The 25,461-nt window shown below is 44.8% G+C and overlaps 2 protein-coding genes and 1 pseudogene across 4 annotated transcripts; all 3 read left to right on the top strand.

Annotated features, from left to right (window-relative positions):
• Nucleotides 1–215: 215 nt before the first annotated feature.
• On the top strand, nucleotides 216–3,977 carry LOC120685026 (annotated as a pseudogene).
• Nucleotides 3,978–16,518: 12,541 nt separating this feature from the next.
• LOC120686233 lies at nucleotides 16,519–20,624 on the top strand. 3 transcript variants are annotated; one of them, XM_039968413.1, is made up of 8 exons: nucleotides 16,524–16,709; nucleotides 16,877–16,998; nucleotides 17,989–18,100; nucleotides 18,201–18,250; nucleotides 18,740–18,827; nucleotides 18,925–18,986; nucleotides 19,064–19,262; nucleotides 19,864–20,624. In XM_039968413.1, the coding sequence occupies exons 1-8, from the start codon at nucleotides 16,649–16,651 to the stop codon at nucleotides 19,971–19,973; spliced, it is 804 nt and encodes a 267-aa protein (XP_039824347.1). In that variant the 5' UTR covers nucleotides 16,524–16,648; the 3' UTR covers nucleotides 19,974–20,624. The 3 variants fall into 3 exon arrangements, with proteins under 3 accessions (XP_039824348.1, XP_039824347.1, XP_039824350.1); XM_039968416.1 differs by having other exon boundaries at nucleotides 16,525–16,794; nucleotides 19,864–20,167; XM_039968414.1 differs by lacking the exon at nucleotides 18,740–18,827 and having other exon boundaries at nucleotides 16,519–16,709; nucleotides 18,891–18,986; nucleotides 19,864–20,142.
• Nucleotides 20,625–24,255: 3,631 nt separating this feature from the next.
• Nucleotides 24,256–24,863, top strand: LOC120686783 (50S ribosomal protein 6, chloroplastic-like). Its single transcript, XM_039968985.1, has one exon. It carries the CDS (start codon nucleotides 24,323–24,325, stop codon nucleotides 24,674–24,676), a length of 354 nt encoding a protein of 117 aa, XP_039824919.1. The 5' UTR covers nucleotides 24,256–24,322; the 3' UTR covers nucleotides 24,677–24,863.
• The last annotated feature ends 598 nt before the right edge of the window (nucleotides 24,864–25,461 follow it).

The following is a 25,461-nucleotide window of genomic DNA, read 5'->3' as shown; positions in this document are numbered from 1 at the left end:
CCCACAGGGTGGCCTAGGCTGAGCAGCCTACTGCATCTTGAGCTGGTTTGCTGAGCCTTCGCTTGAAGTTGCGTTTGAAGCTGCGCCTGGGCCTGGCGTGCGCCTGCAGCCGGGCCTGCTTAGCCTGTAGCTCTTGGGGTTGTGCATGTTGGGCCAGTAGGGCCTGCTGCGACTCCTGGCCGGGGCGTACTGTGGAGCCCTGTGATCCGGGCCACATGTGGATGGATCCGATCCACGGGTTCAGGAACGAAGGCCAGACCTTGAAGGGGGCTGGCGTTTCGGTCCTGGAGGCGGGCAGGAAAGCGGAACCACCTACCCTGCCGCCGCCTGCAGACGAGGCATTGGAGCGGCTCCCGAAGTTGTGCTTCCCGCAGCGGTGCTTGGAGGAGTCGCCGGAGGTTCCCTTGGAGCCGCCGCGAGAACCCCCGCCAGACTTGAGGGACTACGGTGGTGGCACCGAGGAGCGTGATGACGAGGGAGCAGGGCCGCTCGTGGCGACAAGCGCGGTGGACGACACAGAGGGTCGTTGCGCCGCAGTGAGTTCCTTAAGGAGAAGGTCATTGCGGTCCTCCAAGAACATGGGGAGCGGGCGGCTGCGACGGAGGTGCAAGCCGAGAGTGGTGAACCGCTTGTTAAGCCCGTGGAGCATGTTCAGCACGAGGGTGTGGTCGGTTACGGGCACACCCAGCTCGTCGTGAGACTCGGCCATCTGCTTGAAGCGCTTGCAGTAATCCGTAATGGAGAGATCACCTTGAACGAAGTTCCGGAACTAGATGTCGAGGAAGAGGGCTCGGGTCTCGCGATTCCCAAGGAACTGGGTTCACGCCTGGCAGGCGGTGGAGTTGCGGACATGGACAACATCGGGGAGGTCGTTGGAGATCAACCCGGAGGTCCATGATTGGACGACATAGTCGATGCGGACCCGACCAATCGGGGACGGTCGGGGCAGATGCGTCGCTGAAGATGTGGTCCTTGAGGGAGTACTTGCCAATGGCGAAGATGAACTACTCGCGCCACCATGTGTAGTTGCCGAAGTTGACGTCGAGGGTGGTGTGGACGAGACTCCGGATGTTCAGCATGGCCACGGCTTGAGCGTGGAGTTTCAGAAGGGCAGCAACTTCATGGAAGAGCATGGCGTCCTGAACCTCGAGGCGCGACGACGTGTTGTCACCGTCGGCTGCGGAAACAGCTGCGGCAGCATGCTGCAAGGCTTCCCGTGGTCAGGCGGTGGCAGCGTCGCGCTCTGCGGCAGTAGTGGCGGCCTCCTTTTCCACAGCCTTGGCGCGCGCTAGGGCAGCGTTGCGCGTGGCGATGGCCTTAGTGCGGGCGGCCTCGGCGTCGGCGTCGGGGGGATGGTCCCAGCCATAGCTAGGGCAGCGGAAGGTGAATCAGAGTGAGAATCCGAACTCATGATACCATGAAAGAGAGGATGGTTCGGGGTAATTGATTGATTAGGGTGCAAAGCACATGTACAATATATATAGGCAAGAATGTCCTAGGGTTTGTGGGAACAATTGGTATCAGGGAGATCCTTGCCTAATCTAGAAACTTGACCTAGAAGCTATCCCGGGAGGGGGCCAGCGCACGGCATACAGGCCCGTGCGGCCAGCTGCCCTACAGCCCAAAGGGCCAGCCTAACCAGCCCACCATATTATCTAACACTATTATTACACATAATGTTCCATAATACGTCGTTCTGCCGAGGCAATCTTTAGCTGCAGATGACTGCTGGTAGTACAGTTCATGAATGTGCATATTAAGGTACACAGATGCATAGCAGTTACATACATATAATTTTAAAATATTTACATTACATAGATCCTTAGGGTCTTGTACATACAGTTCTACATACAGAGTTGTACATTACGATAGGGTTTTCATATAGCTATTTTGTTGATGATATGCTTGCTGCCGATGGCATTTGAGCTGTTATGATTTGAGGCCGGAAACCTGACTGGTGAGTGATGGCTATGTAGAGGTAAACAATTCAGACAATTTGGATGTGGGATGGGCTTGTTGCCACTTTTCTGATTTAGTACATGTTCCGGCTAAAGGTCAGTTCTTCTGGACTCTGGCATAAGATTTCTGTTAGTACATGCTCACCTCACTGAAACCTGAAATAAGAGAGAGCAGGGAAAACAAAACTATTAAGTGATATATTTACAAGAAGGCAAAAAATTGAAAGGGAAAACCTTTGCAGCTGCCATGCTATTTCAAACTAGCTAGATCCATTCTTCTGTTAGATCTGCATAACCAGGCATTTCGCTTTGAAAGTAAAAGGAGATGATGCAGGCAGATTACAGGATAACACTCTACCAGTGAAAATATTAATTTCATAAGTAGTACAATTCAGATTATCTAAAAAAACTTGGCTTTATATTACTTAATGTATTAACTTTAGAAGTGGCATAATTTCAGAAAAATAACAAACCTAGTGCAATCGGGCTGCCTCAAATAATTGTGACCCATGGTTTGAGTGTCAGGTGAAGTAACTTTGTAATATTCATTCCGAATGTGAAGTGACAAAAAATTGAAGTGCCAATGCTCTCTTGGATTGAAATCTAATAGTGGCAGTGAGCAATCTAACCGAAGATGCAACTTGCTAAATGTTCCTGCATAAACAGCATAATCACATAATATAAACACACCAACTATTAATCTCACTGCGACAGTTCAGCAGCTGGCCATAGCTGCATTGCTACTGCAATTTCCAATTTGTCCTCCATCCTCTTGTGTACATGAAGCCTTTCGCTGTCACCTGAATATAAGTTCTAGTGTATTCTATTCTTATGGTGTTTCCCCATCTTTACACAAGTTCTAATCCTCACGTGTCTTCCTGTTCGCAGCTTCAGTAATTGGCCGCCCCCTCATCATCACAATGGCAGGGTTATTGCTTGATCTCCTAAAGTGGTGAGTTTTATATTTGTAGCAACATATGTAGATTAATTTATTAATAAAGCAAGCAATCAGATAACATTTATCAGGCTTGTAAAGATCCTTAAAGAGCTATAACCTTTTATTGTGCTAACATCCACAAATATTCTTACAATATGGAAGGTTCTGATCACTTCTGATTTATTTGCTTGGTCTAGGATCCGAAGATAGAGAAGCCTGATGAGATGGTTGCACCGGTGTTCTTGCAAGTCTTCAGAATTTCCTACGCAGGTGCCTGCCTCATAGCTGTCATCTCATATGGCCCATTGCCCAAGCACATTGCGTTTATTATGGACGGTAACCGCAGATATGGTAAATTCAGAAGCATCCAGCAAGGAGCTGGTCCCAGGGTGGGTTTCTCTGCTCTTATTGTAAATCTCCTGTACTGCTGTGAAATGGGTGTGAAGTACATCACGGTTTATGCATTAGCATTGACAATTTTAAAAGGGACCCAAGTGAGGTGCAATCCTTTGATGCTTTTAATGGAGGAAAAGATCAATGAGTTATTAGAAAACCGAAGCGTGATCAACAGAATTAACTGCAGGATCAACTTTTGGGGAAATTTGGACCTGTTAGCAGAGCCAGTGAGGTTAGCAGCTCAGAAGCTGATGGCAAGCGGCTGGAAACAAAGGTTAGTTCTCTCTGTCTGCATGCCATATAACTCGACTTCTGAGATTGTCAATGCTGTAAATGAGGTCTGTGCAGAAAGGAGGGAGATGCTGCAGAGAGAACATGCCAGCGGCTCTAATGATCAGGCTGCAAATAACAGTGTGCATTCAGAGATTTCAGTTGCCGATTTGGATCGCCACGCGTATACTGCTGGTTGCCCGGATCCTGACATCGTGATCCGGACTTCAGGTGAGACTCGGCTGAGCAATTTCCTCCTGTGGCAGACGACGTTCAGTCATCTGCAGAACCCAGACCCCCTCTGGCCTGAATTCTCGTTCAGACATCTTGTTTGGGCTACATTAATGTACCAGAGAGCTAACCCTTATCTGCAGCAGAACAGAAATCTGGCAAAGAAGCAACTCCTGATTTGGTAAAAATCTTATCCATCCAGTATTTTCATCAGGGAAGACCGGGAGCCAGTTAGCGGGCGCGCGATATTCCCGCGCGCCGCCGCTTACCACGCATGCGCAGCTCTCCCGCAGGCCTCCACCTACCGCGCATGTGCAGCTCTCCCGCACGCTGCCGCCTGCTGCGTGTGCACGCCGCCCTCTAGGCCTTTGAGGAGAGGGAGGAGCAGGAGAAGAGGGAGGTCTTCCGCACCGTGCTGCTCCGGAAAAGGAAGTTCGCACTGGCTTGGGAGGAGAGGAAGTTCCGTGCCGGCTCGGAGGAGAGAGAGGTCCCCGTGGGTCACCGACGTATGCGGCCGCCGACGAGACACCGTCATCAGAATTAGTAAGCTCTCTTTCTCCCCGTAACCTAAGTATGTGTGTAGTCCGTGTGTAAACCAACTAATCCACTTCAGTCTGTATCAATTTGAGATTCCATGAACTACAGAAGGTTAGTTTGCTCGATTTTATGGTAGGATAATCATCTACTCTAGTTGATTTTTGGGTCACATTTGTGCGAGTTTGTTCCTGGCTGATTTCGACTGATTCAATAGTGTTCTGTGAGAGAATAAACTGGAAAAGCCGACTGATTTCGGCTGCATAGCTGGAAATGCTAATCAGACGATCGTCCCGGCCCATGCACGGCGTCTCTTTCTGGATCAGGCTCTGGCAGTCCGGCGTGTCAGGTCCGCCGTCAGAGTGAACCGTTCAAAGTTAACGGTGAGGATACGGAGGGCCGTGTGCATCCAAAGAATGCATAGTGATCTTGTCACAACCCAACAGGTCTTTCGATCTACAATCTTTTGTGCTATGACCAGCAGACCATGGCAGTCCTAGTACCATACCATCAGAGACTGGGGAGATTATTGTGCCGTTATGTAGGGGGTATAATTAATTATACCTATGATCTAAACTGAGACGGTTCTCGATTTAGCTTAGTTTGAGAGCCCTCCCGATTTGTGCAGTATGAGGAAGAACAATAGGTGTCGGTAGACATAAAAGAAAAGAAAAAATTGGAGGAGCAACAAATCAAGGCAAGGAAGTAACAAATCAAAAGACACTTCTTCTCCGGTGATGTATCAACTCCGGCGTGCTCGCTTCAGTTAGGGTTTCAGGTTCGGATTCGGGTTTTGGGGTTTCAGGTTGGGGGAGGGGATAAGTGTCTTCCAAGGCTAAAGGGGTGGTTGGGAAGGCCGCCGGACTGGCGGTGGTTGCGGGTTGTGGGCGGCGATGGTGCCACCGGGCAGGGTTGTGGAGGATGGCGATTGGGTGGTGCCGGCAGCGGGGGAATTTGGCTCGGGGAGGGCGAGGAGAGAAGAGTGGAAGAGAAGGAGAGGAAGGAGAGGGCAATGGAAGAGGGGGAGGGGGAGGGGGGGGGAGGAGAGGGCGGTCCTCGCCGGCATCACGGCGGGCGGGCAGGCGGGGGCACTCGTTGTAGATTTAGATAGAGTGGAGAGAGAGGCGGTGGGGGGGAGAGAGAGAGAGGGAGAGGATGGTCCTTGCTAGCGTTGGAGGCGATGCCGGCAAGGGGAGGTTGGTGGCAGGGCGGGGCGGGCCGCGCTGCACACGAGTCGTGATGGTGGGCGGTGGAAGGATGGGGTTGGCGGGAGTTTTTTTCCACAAGGATAACAGGGATGGAGGGGCTCTCCACCAAGCCTTATCGGGAGAGCCCTCCCCCTATCTGCTTCCTTAACTACAAGGTATATAAGGTAGTGCAACTTGGTCGGTTGCCCATGATCTTGAGCTCGCTCAGCTGGCAGTGCTAATGGTGTATTTGAGCTGTGTGGCATGGAGAGCAACGGTGTGTGCTTTAGAAGGATTGTGATTTTCTTGTGCAAGAGAATACATTGTGAAATTTGGGACTGAAAAGTTTGCTATGAACGGGCTTCTGAAATGTATTTTCTATAAGGTTCCATTTGGATCCTCTCATTTTGGAGGAATTGAAATCTACTTAATAACTTAGGCTATTTGGCATAAAATTTGACACCACACCACTTTCCAACCACTTTCCAAAGTTTAGGTACAAGCCTATCCTAAATTCATAGGGTGGGAGATGAAATTTGATTCTATACACCACCAAGCTATGTTTCTGTTCCATAACTTATAGCACACTTTTTGGCTCACTCATCTATAGTAGAAATATAGCATATAAGTATCCCCTCGTATGGCCAACAATAGTATACACATTTATTCTGTATATAATCATAATAGCTTAATAGTTTTATATCTAAAGTATTATTATTAGGATGGATTTTAATTCCAAGATTCCAAACGGGCCCTAAGAGAATACGTTGCGTAATTTCCTATCCTTTATGTCATGCCTTCTGAAAAGCTTCCTTTCTTTTTCTTTTGAGATGCTGAAAAACTTCATGTACTGAAGTACACAGCATGGGCTCTTCTCTAGTAAATGAAGCTTTCCATCAAGCCACCGAAAAAGGCAGAAATATTAGGAGTCACACATATGACTGACAGTCAAACCATTGCATAAGGCAGAATATTTTTTTATACTGCTAGAACAATTGTTCCAACTTCAAAAAAAAAAGTTACATGTTCAAAAAATGTTCCAAAAAAAATCATCTAAGTGTGATTTTATTTTGAAGATTTCTTTGCAGGGAATAAAGTGGTGTAGTCAAATTTTGTTTTGAATATATAGTTTTGAAAAGTATACGTGTGACTCCCTCCGAAAAAGGCCAACTCGACGCCACTGGGCCAAAGCCCACTCCTCTCCACATCTCGCCTTTTTTTCTTTTCTATATTTAAAATAAAAATAAAAATTTCAAAAATATATGTCCGTTTTGAAATATTTCAAAAATACCCCCTGGTCGCCCTCCCATAGGGCGACAGGCCCTTAGTGTAATTTTTTTTCTTCAAATTTGCAACGAGGTCCCTGGAAAAAAAGGGGGGCTTGTAGCCCCCCAACGGGCGACCAGTGGGCGGGCCCGCCCACGGGCGCGGCTGGAGCCTGTCGCCCCCCCCCCCCTCCTCGGGCGATCGGGGTAGCACCCCTTATATAAGGATTCGACCCCCCATTCCCTCCTCATTTCAGCCGAAAATTCCAGCAAAAATCCAGAAAAGAAGAGAGGGGTGAGGAGAAGGCAAGCGGCGAAGCCCTGCCGGATTCAGCACTTGTGATCTGTAGGTTAGTAGATTTAGTTTATATATTTTTCCATTTAAGTACTACGCATTTAAGTAGGAGTAATTTAAGTAGGGGTGAGTAATTTAATTTAATTAGTGCTATAGTACAACCAATTAAGTAGGAGTTTAATGATACTTTAGTTTGTAGTTACGTAGTAGTAAAATTAGTTTAGAAAATTAATACTACGCATTTATTATTACAATTGCAGTAATATTAGAGACGTGTTTATAAATTAATTATGATTTAGAATAGAATTTGGCATATGCAGTATAGAATTTTAGTGTCATCACGTAGTTATGAATACTTATACGTTGTAGTTGAATTTCATACTTAGTTTTTACGGAATATTGAATAAGGTAGTGAAGTAAAGAGTATAACTCGATAAGTATTATGTGATATACAGATATGTCGAGCAAGATGCAGTTTCAAGTATTTTATGGTGACTACAATATTTTGTATGGGCCAAATGGAGTAGATCTTTCTGTCTTTAAGTGCACATCTAGCGCCATAGATAAACCTCTGGAAAGGAGTTTTTGTTCCATATGTAAGTGGCTGCAGCGTGGGTTCCGTGTTGATCCGTTGACACATGTGATCACCGTCCAGTCTCTTGTTAATTGGGAGGTAGAAAGTGAATTATGGGAATTGATGATGATACACAGCACTGATGACTGGCAGAAGTACATGCAAACAGCTCTAGAGCGTGGGTGGCCTCTGGCCATTCTTGTTCAAATCCGGGAGAAGACACAAAATGAAATCCAATATTGTGCAGATCAAGAAACTCCGAGTATTCGAAGAGAGACCAATTATGTTGAGCAAGATGAGTCAGAAGAGACAGAGAACCAAAATATGGGACCACAGGGTCTTGCTGATGAGGAAGAGAGGATACATAGCATTGTGGACGAGATGGAGGCAGAAGACCAAACTGCAATAGAGATGGAAGAATATGAGGGCTCATCTGATGATGAGCAGTACTCATTGCCAAAAGAGTGGAAGGAGCATGGTTTTGGCAATCATGTCACAGAAGATGTACGAAATCAGGAGTGGGAGTACAGAGGGAATGAGGTAGTGCAAGGTGCAACATATCCAAACATTGAAGCCGTAAAAGATACTGTGAGACTATGGGCAATATCATTGAAACGAGAATTCAGAGTCGTAAAGTCTGGCAGTAAAGAATATGAGGTGAAGTGTGTGAATGATGGATGTCCATGGCGAGTACATGCATTCAAGGGAAAATGGAAGTCAAACTGGAAATGTTCCATTGTGACAGAGCACACTTGTTTGCTGTCAGAAGTTCTTCCCTCGCATCGCAATATATCTTGTGACTTTGTTGCAAAGAAAATGTATGGGTTTATTATGGACAACCTAAATTATGAGCAAAAAATGATTGTTCGACACATTGAGCAGACTTACCAGTACACCATCAGTTATTTGAAGGCATGGCGGGCTAAACAAAGGGTGTTCGAGATGCGGTTCGGCACATACGAGGCATCATATGATAACCTACCTCGTATGTTATCCCAGGTTGCTGCTAGAAATCCTGGAAGCTTTTATGACACATATCTCGTATCAGCTATGATTAGGGGACAAACAATTATGCAACGAGCCTTCTTTTGCATAGGTGCTTGTGTTAGAGCATTTCAGTTTTGTCTTCCGGTGATCTGCATTGATGGCACATTTTTGACTGGAAGGTATAAATGTCAGATACTCACCGCAATCGGTGTAGATTGCAACAACCAAATAGTTTCGCCCCCATTTGCATTTGTTGAGAATGAGAACATAGACAGTTGGTATTGGTTCCTTGAACGAGTGAAGATTCATGTTGTTGCTGCATGTCCAGATGTGTGCCTTATTAGTGATAGGCATGCATGTCTGCTGCAATCAATACTGAAATTGCAACGTGGAACTGCGACAACGCCTCCATTGTGGCCCGATGTCCAAAACAGGTGGTGCATTAGGCATATAGGTGCAAACTTCTATGACCACTTCAAGAACAAGGATCTTAAGAACCTGTTTAAGAGGTTGTGCACCCAAAATCAATAGAGAAAATTCAATGCATTATGGCAGATGCTTGATCAGTTGACTGCAGAGCTAGTGAAGGTAAGGGCATCAAGAGCAGGCACGAGTCAGGCTGCAGAGGCTAGGGATTCAATTGAGAAGCCATTTTCACACTGGATTCGAGGTGCACCTAAGGAGAAATGGTCATTCCTTTATGATACCAACGGAATACGGTATGGTATTCAGATAATGAACCATGCAGAGTGTTTCAATATGGTTATGCGTTCTTGTCGTGCATTTCCTCTTGTGGGAATTGTTGAGTTCATCATGTATGGGTGCATGAAGTATTTCAGAGAGCGTTACACGGCTGCAAGCATAAACATCAACAACCCCCAAATTCAGTTTTGCAAAAGAGTGACACAATATATGCAAGAGAAGATTGAAAAGGCCAAACTGCACCACGTCATATCGACAGGTACAATGGAGCATAGATTTGAGGTTCTATGCAAGGATAGAAGTGGTCGTGGTATCCGTAGAGATAGGGTGGTACAGGAGAGTTTGATTACAGTAGATGGCAAAGCCTTCTGCTCCTGCATGAAGCCTAAGTTATTGCATTTGCCATGCTCCCATCTCATTGCGGCATGTGCAGAGTCTGCGTTGCAGCCAGGAGTATTTGTTTCACCTTACTTCAGCAAGGAAGCAGCTGTATCCACCTGGGGACATGAGGTATATGGGATTGGAATTGTGGGGCCTTTCACTCAGGATAATGAGAATAAGATGTTTATTCCTGATCCAGCCACTAAGAAAGGCAAAGGCCGCCGTCAGACACGTCGTATTCGGAATGGTATGGACGAGTTGGAAGCAAGCAAGGCACAAAAGCGTTACAGCCAATGTGGAGTATTGGGTCACAACTACAAGAAGTGTCCTCAGGATGCACTTCACGATGCTGCTGACGTCGGTCCTTCCGGAAATCCCAGAGATGGAGCACCTCCTACGTTCAGACGAGCATCGGCGAGAATTGCTCGTGGAAGGCATTCGGTGTCATGATCCACAATTGTATTTCATTATTTGTAATATGTAGTAATGAAATATTACAGGTATGTAATGAAGTATTATTGTACCTATATGTCCAGTTTGTATGAAATATATATTTACCTATGTGTTCTCATATATTTTTGAATGCAGGTATGGAGATGGACTCATTGCTAGACCCAGTTATCGACTCGAGCCACAGGTCTTACTTTGCAGCTGTTGAGCACCGAGCCCTAGAGGTGCTACGTCCTCGTCCACCCGGGGAGGCGATCTCTATACACCATGATTGGTGTGACCGGTATGTAATGAAATATTATTGTTTATCACTTATGTATTCGTCGGCATTCCTTTGTTTCGACAATTTTGTTTTTTTGCAGGTTACGTGAGGCCGGTCTACTGACTCTGAGCCGTCTTGTCGAGGTTGGGCCTATTCAGCTCGACCGATCCCTCCTGACGGCGCTTGTTAACAGATGGAGGCCGGAGACACACACATTCCACCTCCCGTGTGGGGAGATGACTCCTACGCTGCAGGACGTGGCCTACCTCCTCGGCCTCCCTATCGTCGGGGAGGCTGTAGGTCCGTGTGTGGTGGGGCCTCGTGGAAGGATGACCTGGAGGCCTGTTTTGCCCTGGTTGACCGTGTGGAAGAAGTAGGTCCGATCAACCCGCACCCGCGAGCAGCAGGTCCTTCGAAGACCTGGTTCCTACAGTTTACAGTACGTATTCATTCCATATATAAATTTAATTGTTACAATTCACATGTTCCATTGACAGTTGAAACCATTAATCTTAATTGTTTATGCAGCCTGCCCTGTTGGCTGCGGATGCCGACGAGTACAGTGTCACCAGATCGCTGGAGGCGTACCTACTTTGGTTATTTGGTTACATCATGCTCAACAACACTCATGGCAACTCGGTCGATAGGATTCTCCTTCCGTATGCACGGGAGATTGCGGATGGGGACGAGGACGTACTGCCCTACAGCTGGGGTGAGGTGGTACTTGCAGCCACTTACCGTGGACTCTGCGACGGCTGCATGAAGACACATGGGAACGCTATCCTGGCAGGGTGCCCACTACTGCTACAGCTTTGGTCGTACGAGAGGCTAGCCGTTGGTCGGCCCATAGTCAGCCACGAGCCATACCACGGGGGCATGTACGGCGACGAGGAGGACGAGAGGCCCACTATGGGAACTATCTGGATCTGGCGTCAGGTACGTTAGCAACAAATCTAATTTTGTTATTCATTGTTACATGATGTATTAGCGCACTTTTAATTTTACTTATTCGGAATGCAGATGTTCTGGGAGCATGCGCAGGTTAGACGCGCATATCCTGAGTTTGTTTCGGAGCTGGACATGCTGACGCCCGAGGACGTTGTCTGGGAGCCTTACAGCGCAGAGGCTGTGGCTACCCGTGTACTAGCAAGCCTGTCTTCGCACTGCTCCGCGAATGCGAGCCTGTGGCTTACTACCGCCGTCCTAGTTTATGACATCGTGGTTAAAGCATATTGCCCCTGGAGAGTCAGGAGACAGTTTGGGCAGTGCCAGGAGTTTCCGGTGCACACCGCGTTGGAGCTTGTCAGTCGCCAGGACCACAGGTAATTATGAATGAACTTGGCTCATACATTCGTGTCGAATCTAACGATTCTTCGTGGTCCACTTTTGTAGGTTGTCAAGGAGTGGCTTGCCGTGCTCTGATGATTGGCTCACCAAGATGCAGCCGTGGGTGGACCAATGGGAACAGGCAGACGAGCACTTGGTCCATCCAATAAGATCACACACAGACAGCTCCTTTAGGGCTTACCTCACCTGGTACTTACCCCGGACTCGGGCTCGTCTGGTTTATGTTGACACTCACCCGCAGCCACACCAGGCGAGGCCTCAGGATGGCTATGCCCGGCACCACGTGGAGGCACTAGCTGGCGCGGTGAGTCTCTTGATCATATTTGCATATATATATATATATTCATATTCGTAAGATAATTCATGCGTTTCTAACTGTACCTTTACTGAATGGATGCAGTTTCGCCTTTGCAACATGATGGAGACGGACTGCTCGACTTACCTGACGAGGGTACGTGCCGGATCCCCAATGACCCAGTTTGAGCAGACAGAGACATGGTCGAGGCAGCGTGATCGGTTGCGTCAGGTAGTGCACAACTTGGGAATCCGTGTGCAGTACGAAGACAGCCACGGGTCGTCCCAGGCCTCGTCGTCGTTCCCGTGTCCGTCGACCGTGCACGGGCCGACGTCGCAGTTCTTCCCAAGTGCAGATAACGTACATATCTCTTCAAATTAGATCAAGTGTTCCTACATATTTACTAATATCACATACAGGATACGATCCAGCTACTGCGTTCGGCCATACTGGAATGTTTAGAGGGACAGCACCAGTTGGCGGACCGTATCCAGGGATGGTACCGGGGCCACAGATACCGGTCTACACAGGTTAGTTTATATTTCGTATTTCGGTTTCTACATGTCATTAGGAAATATACGAGCGTACGCTAACATCCACATTTTTTGCGTAGGATTCTACTCCGATGCGGGCGCCGGAAACGAGATAACGAGACCTTCACCTTAGACGACTTCGACAGCTTGACTCCAGAAGAGCCTACCGCGCAAGGTGACCCCGATGTCTTGGGGTATTCACAGCTAGGAGGAGCACCACTTGGGATCTCTCAGCAGCAGACACCACAGCCCCTCGCGCGTCCTGAGCGACAGGTGAGGTCTGCGGATGTTCTCACCTACTCTGAGGGCCATGTCCGTGCCCAGTAAAGGGTTAAGAGGGTCCGACGCCCTAGGGGTGGTTAGATATATTTGATGTTTGTATCTCTGATGTTTATTTGTAATAAGATAGCTGTAAACCGCTTATTTGTATCTGATGTTTATGATTGTGCTAGTTTACTTGTCATTTGTTTCTATAGATACTATTGATGTGAACTTTTTATGTTTATGGGTTCCATAATGCTCGTGAAATAAGGGAAGTTCTTGCGAATTTTTTCCGTGATTTAATGAAGGACAAGTTAGGTGCGGTAGGAGTTAGCGGCCGAGATCCTGCCGACGATGATGACGACTACACGCTCGAATAGCTCAAAATAGGAACCATAGTGTATCTAGCTGCGATTACGAGATCACAGGTTGCCACTGCTCAGCACGGCGATCACGGGTTTCCCAAATGTCGCATTCTTTGCCCAGACATACGTGACATGTTTAGCAGTGCCCTTCCACCATTTCAAAATGATGTGACAACACGGCAACCACTCCAGCTCACCTTCAAAGCAGTCTCTCTAGCGAGGACGACGAACCTGTCATTCTACAGTGCAGGTCTGTGGCGTGTAGTGGGGAAGGCGGCATGTAGGCGCGATCGACCGAGCGGCATCAATACAGCGCTGTGAGTCTGCATGAACAGAGATGCATCGAGTAGTCATTTCGAGAATCGAATCTAGCCTTTTCAGTGTTAGGTCAGCTAGCCTCTTCATTGTGTTGTCATGTAGGCTTTTTAGGTGCATTTACACTCCACACTCCGGGTATCAGACCTTTGTGCGCCTATAAATACTCCGAAGTTTGTGAACTCCCAGCAGCACTTAAATACCAAAGCTCATTGTATGCCCAATGTCTGGAGGTGGGTCTAACGGGAAGAATTACTATTGTTTTGGGAAAGGAAAAGGTGCAAGAAAGGGAGACCCCATAATATGGGAGGGGCCTCTTGGATCTGATTCCTTCCCGGAACCAGTGTTTGAGTTTCCGCCACAACACAAGAGTGAATTTGCCAATGAAACTTCTCTTCGACAATACGATAACCGTAGAGAACCGTGGCCAAAATGCAGACATGGTGAGGACTGCTTAGTGCAGATGTGCACCGACGGGATGGATGGCGGTCGGCATTTCTTTAAATGTCCACACGCATGGGTAATACTCAATTCTTTCATTTCTTTATCTTCAATGAGACACCTTACGTGAAATTTATTTTGCAGTCTTCCGATGCTCCAGAAAACTGTGGTTTTACTAGGTGGGTCGATCCTGCACCAATTGATTCTGTTCAGGAGTTCATCGAGTACCTCCAGATAAAGATCTTTGATCTGGAATGCAAGGTGAACCATTATGAGCAAGAGAGCGAGGGTAACAAAGACGACGAAGTTGATGATACCAGCAATACTGCCGGTTCGCAGGATGAACCATGCACTATTCCTTACTGCAACTGCCCTTGTCACAAGAAGAAGGGCCCTGCGCCTCCGGCACCATCGCCTGCACCACTTGCAATGGGTGGATACTGCGGAGAAGGCTCAACGCAGTTTGCTACGTGGGGGTACGGCTACTAGGACTACCCTAGTGGTAGTGACATGCTGCCTCGTTGTGTTTGTTCTATTTTTTTTTTAAATTTACCTAAGGCATGTTAGATTAGTCCGGAATCTGTTTACCGTAGTTTGCAATGGGTTCTTCCATGCCACTGCATGTGTGATGTGTGTTTCATTATCGTTGTATTATGATGTAAAATTTGATGGTTCACATTATGTAATGCATTTCTTAATTCTTATTTCTTATCGTTATATTATTTAAATATGTGCTTTTTAGTATTGTAGTGATATGTTTATACTTCGATGCTCCATTACGACTAAGTACGATTTAAACTCGACATTATATATATGTCCAGTGAATGCAAGTTAGGTACGAGACATACATACATGCATAATACAACATTAACAATACTAAATGCGAATACATCTTAAACCGATGAACATCATATGTTATAGATCATGGCATGAAATCATCTAGGTCGTCATCCCAGTTGACAGATGGTGGTGCTGCAGGTGGTGTAGTATGGCTCGACGAACCTCTTGGCTTTCCCTTTCTCTCTTTTCTGGATCTACGTTCATGTACAGGGGGAGGAACATCATGTGTTGGAGGCCATGGTTTGGGGGGCATGAAGTCATCCATGTCGTCATCCCATTTAACATAAGTTTGTGCTGCAGGTGGTGCAACATGACTTGACGAACCTCTTGCCTTTCTCTTTGTCTCCTTTCTGATTCTAGGTTCATGTACAGGGGGAGGAACATTATGTGTTGGAGGCCATGGTTTGGGGGGCATGAAGTCATCCATGTCGTCATCCCAGTTAACACAAGTTGGTGGTTGAGGTGCTGAAGCATGACTCGACGAACCTCCGGGCATCTGTTTTTGTGCAGGCCAAGTACTATCACCCGAAGATTTTATCCGCCTCCTTCGTCTAGTTTGCGGCATAAGTCCACCGAAGATACATACCAATTTACGGAAATTTGGTATCGTTTTGTTAATCAACTCCGTGTCCTCGGGGTAATCCTAGCATATAATTAAAAAACAATGTTACTGTTTTATAAATATGAATTCGAAATAACGGACGGGATTACAACTGAATGAGAGTTACCTTAATGTGCATCTCATGCACCTCTGGCCGCATCCATATCTTACAAGAACTTTGTAAGAATCCAATGATATTAGGATGATACGCTAGTTCACATACTCTCATGTATATCTTCCGACGTTCTAACAGGTGTCCCTTTACATCTTACGTCGTAATACCTCGAAATAATGTGAAATCTTTAAACTCTACTACTTTAGACAACACCTTCTCTATCGTACCATCCGCTAACGGATCCAACTTCTTACTGATAACAAGATGGGTCATGATATCAAGTATTATACTAGATTTTTCTTCGGTCCATGAAAATCCTCCACAATTAGAGGCAGCCATTGCCTTATGCTGTAATATCAATAAGGTACTTTCATAATTCTATTCTAATTCATAATTAATTTAAAAACAAGTCTGTAATAGTACTGAAATTGAAATACTAAAAGAGTGTTCTAAAGCGCCAAATCTAATTCAGCTAATCCGCTAATTAAATTAAAATTTTATACTATATCAATGGATTTATACGGAAGTTACCGGTAGATCACAAGTACGCAATTCGGCAGAGCTTCGCCGCTTTTTTTCTCCTCACCCCTCTCTTTTTTCCTAAATTTTTAGTCTTAAATGACAAAAGGGATGGCGGCATATGGCGGCCAGGGCTTATATAGGGTGAAGGGGACCCTGTCGCCCCCCCAACGGGTAACAGGCCCCTGTCGCCCCCCCCCCAACGGGCGACAGGCCCCTGTCGCCCGGGCGATAGGTCCCTTTTTTTTGCAAGGGACCTCGTTGCGAATTTGAAGAAAAAAAATTATACTTAGGGCATGTCGTCCTATGGGGGGCGATCAGGGATATTTTTGAAATATTTCAAAACGGCCATATATTTTTGAAATTTTTATTTTTTAAAAATATAAAAAAGAAAAAGGCGCCCACATCTCCCTCCGCGCAGCCCAACTATTTCCACGCGGTTCGTCAAGGCCTGGCCCACTTCCACGCGATTCTCCACGGCGCTTCGCCGTTTCACGGCCGCCGCCGCGCCGCCCGCTTAGCGCGCGGTTCCCTTCCTCCCCTCCTTCCCTCCATCCCCACGCGGGAGGCCGCCTGTCCTTGCGAAGATGCTGGGGTTCTCGACCTGCCAGCTGCTGGTCATCCTCGGGGCCTGCTCCGTCATGATGAGTATGCGATCCGCCCTCCGCGCACCGCATCCTGATCTCCCTCCGGCCTGTCGCCGGCGACTGGTGCTGAAGGGGAAACCGCTGAGGAAATGGTTCATTTTTGGGCTGGATTGGCAAGTTTCGGGAACTGATGTTCCGGTCTGATCCGATTCCTTCGTTCTTGTTCAGAGCCCAGCGACATGGTGAAGATTGCCAGGACGGCCGGGAGGATGACCGGGAGGGCGGTCGGGCGTCTCATCGTGGCGCGCCGGCAGCTCGACGAGATCCTGGGGCAGTCTGCAGCTACCCAGGTATTTTTTGGCTGCACCTCCATTGAAGAGTAGGCTCTGAGTTCGTGTTGAGGAGATGGTGAATTTCACCAAGGTTATCTGACATTCTGGGATAAGTGTTCCTTTGCTACTCTGGGAAACCATTGAATTTTAAGCTGAAAATTGGAAATTGATGCTTTTGTATCCATTTCTTTAAGTTTTCTAAGTGACTGGCAAGTGGCAATGGAAGGCACCGGTAGGTGAAATACTTGTGTTTTTGTCTGAGAAAGGACTGATCACTTACTCAGCCACATTGTTGAAAGCTCTTTCATCTCCAGCTTGTTTAACGGTTGATTCCATTTTTTTTTCAATGATGTAATGAGGTTCTGGGTGTATAGAAGATTAGAAGGTTATCCAGGATGAGCTCTCAGCATTCTGGTTTCTTGAAACAAGTTGGTTGATGCATCTCTTGTTAGTACGCCTGCCATACCCTAATAGAATTAGGCATTATGCTCATTGGCCTGTAGTCACCCAGTGCCTTAAGACAGGTGACAAACATGTATAGAACAATATAAGGAATGGGTGCCCGGTGCCCCTATCTGTTACTTCAGTTTCACTAGTTAGAGTTGCACAATTGGGCCAGTTAGAATGCACGACCAAATTTAGGTGCGCAGCTGAGCAAACGCCATTGCCAAATTCAGAACCTTTAATTGTCCATGCTCATTTTCGCATAATTTTATTTGTACAGAAATTTCAAAATTTCTGGGAGGCAAAGGTAACTCACAACTTGCTGTCAACGCACCTGAGGCTAACCAATTGCATGTTGCTATTTATTTTGACAAATAATGCTCTTGCTGTTACCTATATTTGTTTAGTTAAACGCTTGCTCCTTTGTATTTGTGATAAAATTTTCAACACCTGGGATGATTTATGGACTTTTACATGCTTATACTTCGTGATGTTCAATATACTTGTAAAGCTCATGTGATAGAATTTGTCGTTATGCATCATTAATATCCCTCTTTTATTTAGGTTCATAAGGAGCTTAAAGATGCGATGACCCAGCTGGACTCAATTCGTTATGAAGTTCAGAACCTGTCTAGATTAACTCCTGGTCACTTCAACATGAGACAGCAAAACACTGGTAATTATAACCTTGCTTTGCAATAGGTCACATTTTCCGTGGTTCCTAGTGCATTATTTAACTTCAAAAACATTGGCTAAGTATTTACAAATTGGAGCAGGCATGGCTGAAGTGGGGAAATCTGATGCCTCTGATATTTCTGTAACTAAGGTATGATGATTCTGTAAATTATGTTGTCTGGTTTGATTTTGAATAGATTGAAAGCGGTTTGAGCTTGCTAAAAGTTTATTAATTGTTCTCATTTCTCAATAGTGTGCTATACTGTTTTAGAAGATAGGAGATAGCAGCCTGCTGTGTCTACTGATGGATAGTCTGTACCACTGCTTCAGTACAAATTTAGGTTGATATGATCCCATTTTTGCATATTGTTGCCCTGTTCCATTTTGAGTCCTTACTCCAAGGCTTAGGACATGCACGTCATGAAGAAATTATTGAAAGAATACATTATTTTGGTTTAATTATGAGTTTGCTTAATGTATTACAGTAAATAGAGCTTAGCATACCATGGCCACTACACACTGAAAAGTTTTCTTGCAATGCTTCCACTATGATATTTAGAACATTGATTTGTTCTGCTCAATATTTCTGTTTTCTTCTGTGTTAAAAATGTACTTAACATAATTTATAATGACTATGCAGCCAGACGAATTTCGTCATGAAATTCGAAGTATAATTCGTGAAGAAATAGAAAGTTTTTGTAGAATGCGTGATTCCAATAAAAACTTTGGTAACTATAATGTTTCTTTCTTTAATTAAATATCAGTGTTATTTTTTTCGAACTGTTTGCCAGTACTTGACTAATTGGATCTTCACAAATACTTCAGCAAGCACAACTGAAGCTAGAAAAGTTGATGTGGCTGATGAACATATGTTACTGAAAGCCAAGGTGTGATTATACCATTTTATTTTCTATGCAAGGTGTGATTATTTTCTATAAAATTCACCGCTTGTTTGCTCCTGTAGGACATAAAAATGGCTAGTACAGGATTGACAAATCTACACAGCCAAGCAATGACGTATGCAAGGCTATCTGAAGCCCCAGGACTCAAAGCAGACTATTCCTTGAGTGGGGACAATCAAGAACAACTCAAGGAAAACAATGGGTTGCTAAATGTACTGCCAGTATCAGCTGAAAGTGCTGGATTACTTCCAAACCGCTCAGGTATATAGCCAATCATGCATGTCTTAAATCTTAACTCTGAAGAGTTCAGATTTTACTAGAAATACTGAAATGCTGAGATGTGGAGAGGTGGACAGGACTGTCATGTTCTTGTAGTGGATATATAATAAAAATATTGTTCATAACTTCTAAGTTCTAATCTTTTTGTTTTGGTAATGCTACTCATCGTATGTGCTAGTTTCTTCAATGAATGCTAAACTAGCTTGGTGCATTAAAATTTTCATTAACCCTACTCCACAGTGGAATGTCTTGTTTTTCTTTTCCAGTTATCTTTCATATGTGTTTCTATTAATACTTCTGCCAATGTATAATAAATCTACTCTATCAAAATTGTATGTAAGATCGTGAACCGAAGTATGTATATCAGTGATAGTCTTCAGTAGGTTGATTGTTGTTTTACAATACCAAAAGTGCAAAATGAATATATAACTAAAGTTCTATAGAAATACACAGGGACTTTCTTAGTTGCCCTTTAATTTTTATATCGCATCACATTATCTTATTGGAATTATTAAGACACTGCAAATACTTCATATCAGTACATACCCAATTCCATCTCACTTTTTTTTTTTAATCTCCGCAGGTGGACCAACAGGCTCAGACCTAGTGCTTGAAGCTGTGCTTGAAGCAGAGGTTGCTGAGAATGCCAAATTTTTTGTCTCGCAGCCTCATGGTCAATTGCCTAAGGAGTGATGCTGACGATGTGCTTTGAATAGGAAGTTGCAAACAGCACCAAACTCTCCTACACTCATGTACTGTGTAAAACTTAGTTGAGATGGTGGAACATCGAGTTGTTGACCATTATATCGATGGTTCAATACTCTAATGTTAAATCAAGCCAGAAGGTCCTGCTTCAGAAACTGGGCAACCATGAACCCTTGTTCATCTTGAAGGCTGTCTTGGATGGTTACTGAGGTTTTCAGACGTTTGACAGGACTGTACAAATCAGCATAGTTGCTGCGCTGATGTGGATGGACTGGAATGCTTCAGCTTCACTTGCAGCTCTTTTCTGCTGTCATTGTAGATATAATTGCTTGGTGTTTTGCTGTAGTGATTCTTCTTCGTTTGATTGCTTTAGCAATTGCCTAATAGTTGATCTGGTGGCACATGACCATGAGGGTTATCTGATGTTATGTTATGTATCGGACAGATGTTAGAAAGTTATTAGTCCTGTTTAAAAATAATAATTTACACTATTTAGGGGCTAATTATTCTGTGCCATAATACTCTGTTGTTGGTTGCATGTTGCTTCTGTCATTATTGTGTATATGTGAACAGAAGTTGCCACAGCAATAGTGGTTGACTAGTTGTATTTTGATAATGGAACTGAATTGTCTGATACCATATCATTTCAGATGACCAAAATTTGGTTACACTGGTAAATATATGATCTTGTGCCTTGTGTTTCACTGTACTTCGATACTTGAACTGATTTGTTTGATTTGAAGTTGTTGACCACCAGCGCCACCGTCAGAGCAAGACTAATGGCTACGCCAGCTGCTGGCTGCAAGCAATGGCGGGCCCGACAGTTATTTATTGCACAACAGAGCGACCAGCCAGTAGCAGCCGTCGCTGCAGCTCTTCGCTCGTTCGAGCGGGCGTTTCGCTAGACGTCCGCTCCACTCTGCCACATATGATTCAGCCAGCTTCTCACCCCCTTATAATACTTTGCTCTCACGCAAGTAGGGGCGGTCGCTGGTCCGCCACTCGAGGTGGCAGTGGCCGCTGGTGTCGTCTAATAGATGTGATGCGTTAAGGGTGTTTGGATCTGAGTGCTAATACTTTAAATGCTAAAATTTAGTAATAGCCTATCCAAATAGGGGTGCTAATGGGTTGAGCTAAATTTTATTCAAGATTTGAAAACTTTAGCAATGAATAGGCTTGGAGAAGCCATGCCTGCAGGGGTCAGCACTCAGCAGAGGGAGGGAGAGATGCCAACTAATGGAAACTGGTGATTCTCTTGGATAACCTCGCTGATTCATTATGTCCACAATAAGGGCAGGCGGAATGTTTACGGTGAACATGACCATAGGAGTGGGCCATAGACAAATGAGCATTAGTTATTTCCACGATTTTATATGCGTATGGCTAAAAACTGTTGTGAAGCCCAGTCCCATATATATCGCAATAAAAAAGAATCAAGAACCATCAACCTTGATGAGTGTGATAGAGGAGGATATAGGTGACAATAAAGAGAAAATTATTTTGTTTCCTTATTACCACACCATAAGCTTAAGATGTGCTTCAAGATTATTTTTTTCTTATGGTGTGATATCACAAAATGCTTGTGGCTAGCTTATGGTTGCTTAAGCCTTAAGGTTTACTTTTCATGCACATTGTGGCTGCCCTAATCTGCCACTAAAGATTAGTTAATATCTCATCGATATCTTAGACCTGCTTGATAGTTCGAATCTAGCCTACGCTATACATAAGTCATGGGTTCTACTTCTATAAAACTGTCTGCTTAACATACTGGAGTACAAATAAAATTGCGGAAAATCATTCATTCATAAGATCTAAGATTGTGTCCTTGAGAACCCAAGATCAACTTGCTAAGAGACACGGTCCATCTATCTAAATGTTCTTCTTCATCAATGGTGCATGATGTGGATGTACCAAGGTCATCAATAGAGACGTATGCACTTGATAATAGTAGAAAAGCATGCATGTTTATTGAGGTTGCATTATTGTTGCATCATACAAATCAGACACCCAGCTTGTTCAAAAGGGTTAGTTACGCCCAATGTCGGCAGCAGCACTGGTGTGGAGCATGACTGTAGTCGCAGAAGGCGTCTTGGCAGTTCTTGATGCCATGGGCTGCGCAAACACCTTTGCAATAATCTTTAGCACATTTTCTTGTTTGTGGAGCCTTGAAGCACGGCCGTTGCAGTATCCGGACTGGTGGTGGCCGCGCGCAGGCAGAGCCGATACCTGCACACATGCAACTAATGTTAACCCAGTGCAAATCAAAAAAAATTTCAGTAATAACTACTGCATGTAATTACTTATACCATTTTACTAAATGTGATCCGGTAATTAATATGGTAACTCGGTTCAGTAATTTCTGATTGGTTCGGAAAATAAGTCAATACAGTAAATACAAAGTAGATAATGGTATGTATGTATGTATACAATTTCCAGCATGGCAGGAGGACCAAGAACAGAGCAGCCGTCAAGTCGATCTTCTTTATTTGCTGTGTATTGCGAGTACGAGTGGATCGAGTTCTCTACTTGTATCTGACTATGTTTTATTTAGGTGAATACTTGTTTGCTATATAAAGCGCGCACAAACCGACTTCATGTGCATCATCTGTTCAGTCTCACAAATTCACAATCTATGCCCTGTATGATATATATCCTACACGCTAGTGTTGACATATCTTTAGACTGGGGTTTGATATCTTCTCAAACAATCAAATAAAGATACGAGCTAGTAACTGGTGTTGGGTTTGATATCTTCTCACACATTCCAACAGATATGCGAGCAAGCATCTACCTTCCCAAAATCCACTGAAGTCCTTTCGTATCCAGCTCTGGTATTTTGTTATCTTCTACTTGCTAGCGTCAATTTACCTTCTCGTACTCTGGATAAATATTCGAGTATCCACACCAATCTCAAGTACGGAATCTGTTACTGTACACTAGTATTCTCGTATCACAAGACTAGGATTGCAATTCTTTAACGACCATGATTCTTTAGTAGCACCCTGGCATTGTTCATCTATTTTTTCTTTTGTGTGAGAATTATACCTTCCATTTAATTTTCAGGTGATACAATAGAGGGAGGTTTTGCAAAAAAAAAACATCATCATTTTTTATTCCTCATGCCTGCAACATTAGTGCTCTCTAGCATCTACTATTTCTTTTTTAAAAGAACTCTTGTTTTGTTGGTGTATTAATATTAATCTAAGAATATCTAGCTAAAGGCTGGAAAGTCTAGAGCGGTTGTAGTTGCAATGTCTTGATGAAGTATATTTTTTTAGAAATAATTGATGAGGAATATTTTCGGCTCTAATAAGCTATTATTTTCACAATTTTCTCAGAGAATCTTGAAGTTAAAGTACTTTAAAAATTTTCTCTACAACTTATGATATAAATTAATTTAATAAGTTCTTTCAGCCTACTATAGGAATATTAGGTATTTTTTACAATTTTTTGGAAAGCATTTTGTACCTTAAAAATACAGATAATTGTTAAAAGTAGACTATTTTAGTGAATTTTAATTTTATAATTTTTAAATGCTAAATTTGTTTTTTCTGCAAAATGGTTTCATGTCTATCTGTTATATCACTGTAAAAAAGTTCATGAATTTTGGAGGTGATTTGATAACTGTTTTAGTTAATAAAATAGGGGAGAATCCACATATTACTGCTCACGCGAGTATGGATGGAAGTGTCAAATGCAGAATGAAAGTTCACGTGTCAAATAAGAAATTTAAATTTTTTTAGTCTCAAATAGGAAAGTTTTTTCACGTCAACTAAGGAAATTCAACTTTGACAGTGTCAAGTAGTAAAATTTCTCAAAATATGTAGGGGTTATTATGTTGGGTCATTGTACTAGTGGGCATTATTGTGCTTATGCTGTTATACATTGTCAACCGAAGCTGTAGTTGCAATAGTAGTCGACTAGTTGCATTTCATTGTATTTTGATACTGGAACGGGATTGTTTGACACCATATTCTTGCAAGCTGACTGTGACTTGGCAATTCAGACAAATTGTTCATTTCGAGATTTGCACCGTAGATTCTGCACGGTGAGAACTGAGAAGATGTGAAGGAGTCTCAGAGAGTTCGGATTAAATTTTTCGAAAGTAGCAGCACCTCTTTTCTGAAAATAAATTAAATTCTTTCAAAAAAATTAAAAAAAAATCACTCGATGAACTGACGGTTAGTTCAAATCTCGTGGGGACGAACGGGCCAGATTTTGCTCAGCAAAGCAAGCCCACAACACAAAACAAAACCCAATCCAAAGCCACCTCTCGTCTTATCCCAAACGAAACACTCCCCACTCTCCTCCCCACCCCAACCCAAGCAGCAGCGAGCATGTCGCCGGTCACCGCGCTCCTGGCGAGCACGGCCGCGTCGCCGGCCCCGGCGCCGGCGAGGCACGCCCGCCCGTGCGTAGGCTTCCCCGCCCTCCCCGGTGGCGGGCGCGCGGCGCTGGCGGTGGAGTGCTCGTCGCGGCCGCAGAAGAAGGCGACCAAGCACCACATGAAGACGCGGCCCAAGAAGACGCAGCCGTGGGACATCAAGCGCCGCCCCACGCAGTACCCGCCGCTGCCGCCGCTCCCGCCGGACTGGACGCTCCTCGCCTCCAGCGCCACGGTCGACGCGGAGGAGGCGCCGGCCCCCGTCCTCGAGCTGGCCGCGGCCGCCGCACCCGCCGCCGCGGACTGAGTGGGCAGCGACGCCGGCCGCGTCTCCTACGTTTTGTTTCCTTGAACAACTCCATTTGTACGGTTTTTTCGAGATTATCAACAATTGCTCCGCTTGCTTGCGATTATGAATTTAGAATCTGCGGTGCTAGTCCAAATGTCCAACCCCATGGCTGTTGCTGCTTTCAGTTCAGTGCATTTCTTGATGATTGTTTGGTTGCTTGCTCAGCAATGAAATTCAGCTAGTTGATTCCGGTTTAGCATGCCTTTCTGCCAATGGCGGTCGATAAAGATTGGGCGGTCGATAGGTTGTTTGTTGACTGAACATCAGAAAGCATTGCTCAGCGAAGATTTTGATGGACGATGGATGGATTACTGGAGTGCGGTTTTCAGGAAAAAGCAGTCTGACAGGACATCTCTCAGGAGTTACCGAAGCATTGGTTTTGTTTGACTTCAGGTTCAGGAGCTGGCCTAGTTTGCGTGTGCAATTGCCAGACATCACATCAGGGGGAGATTCAGTGAATTCAGCTTCCATGGCATCAACATAGCCAGACATCCGGGAGATTCAGTGAATTTAGCTTCCATGGCATCAACAGCCATTGAACGCGAGGATTCCGTAGAAGTTTTAGGGATCAGTTTCTGTAGTGTGAGATTAACTTTTCTGCTCTGGTAAGGACTGCCATATGGCAGCTTATTACTTACTAGGAGCTCCTTCCCACCTGTGCCATTTTGATCAAGAGGAGGAGCATGGTTTATATAAAGAGCAGCCAGACAAGTAACTGTGGTCTATATAAAGAGCTGCAGCCA

This window comes from Panicum virgatum, chromosome 8N, assembly GCF_016808335.1.
Source record: "Panicum virgatum strain AP13 chromosome 8N, P.virgatum_v5, whole genome shotgun sequence".
Lineage (NCBI taxonomy): Eukaryota > Viridiplantae > Streptophyta > Magnoliopsida > Poales > Poaceae > Panicum > Panicum virgatum.
Note: the sequence above shows the minus strand (reverse complement) of the source record. Positions and strands in the feature narration are given on the sequence as shown.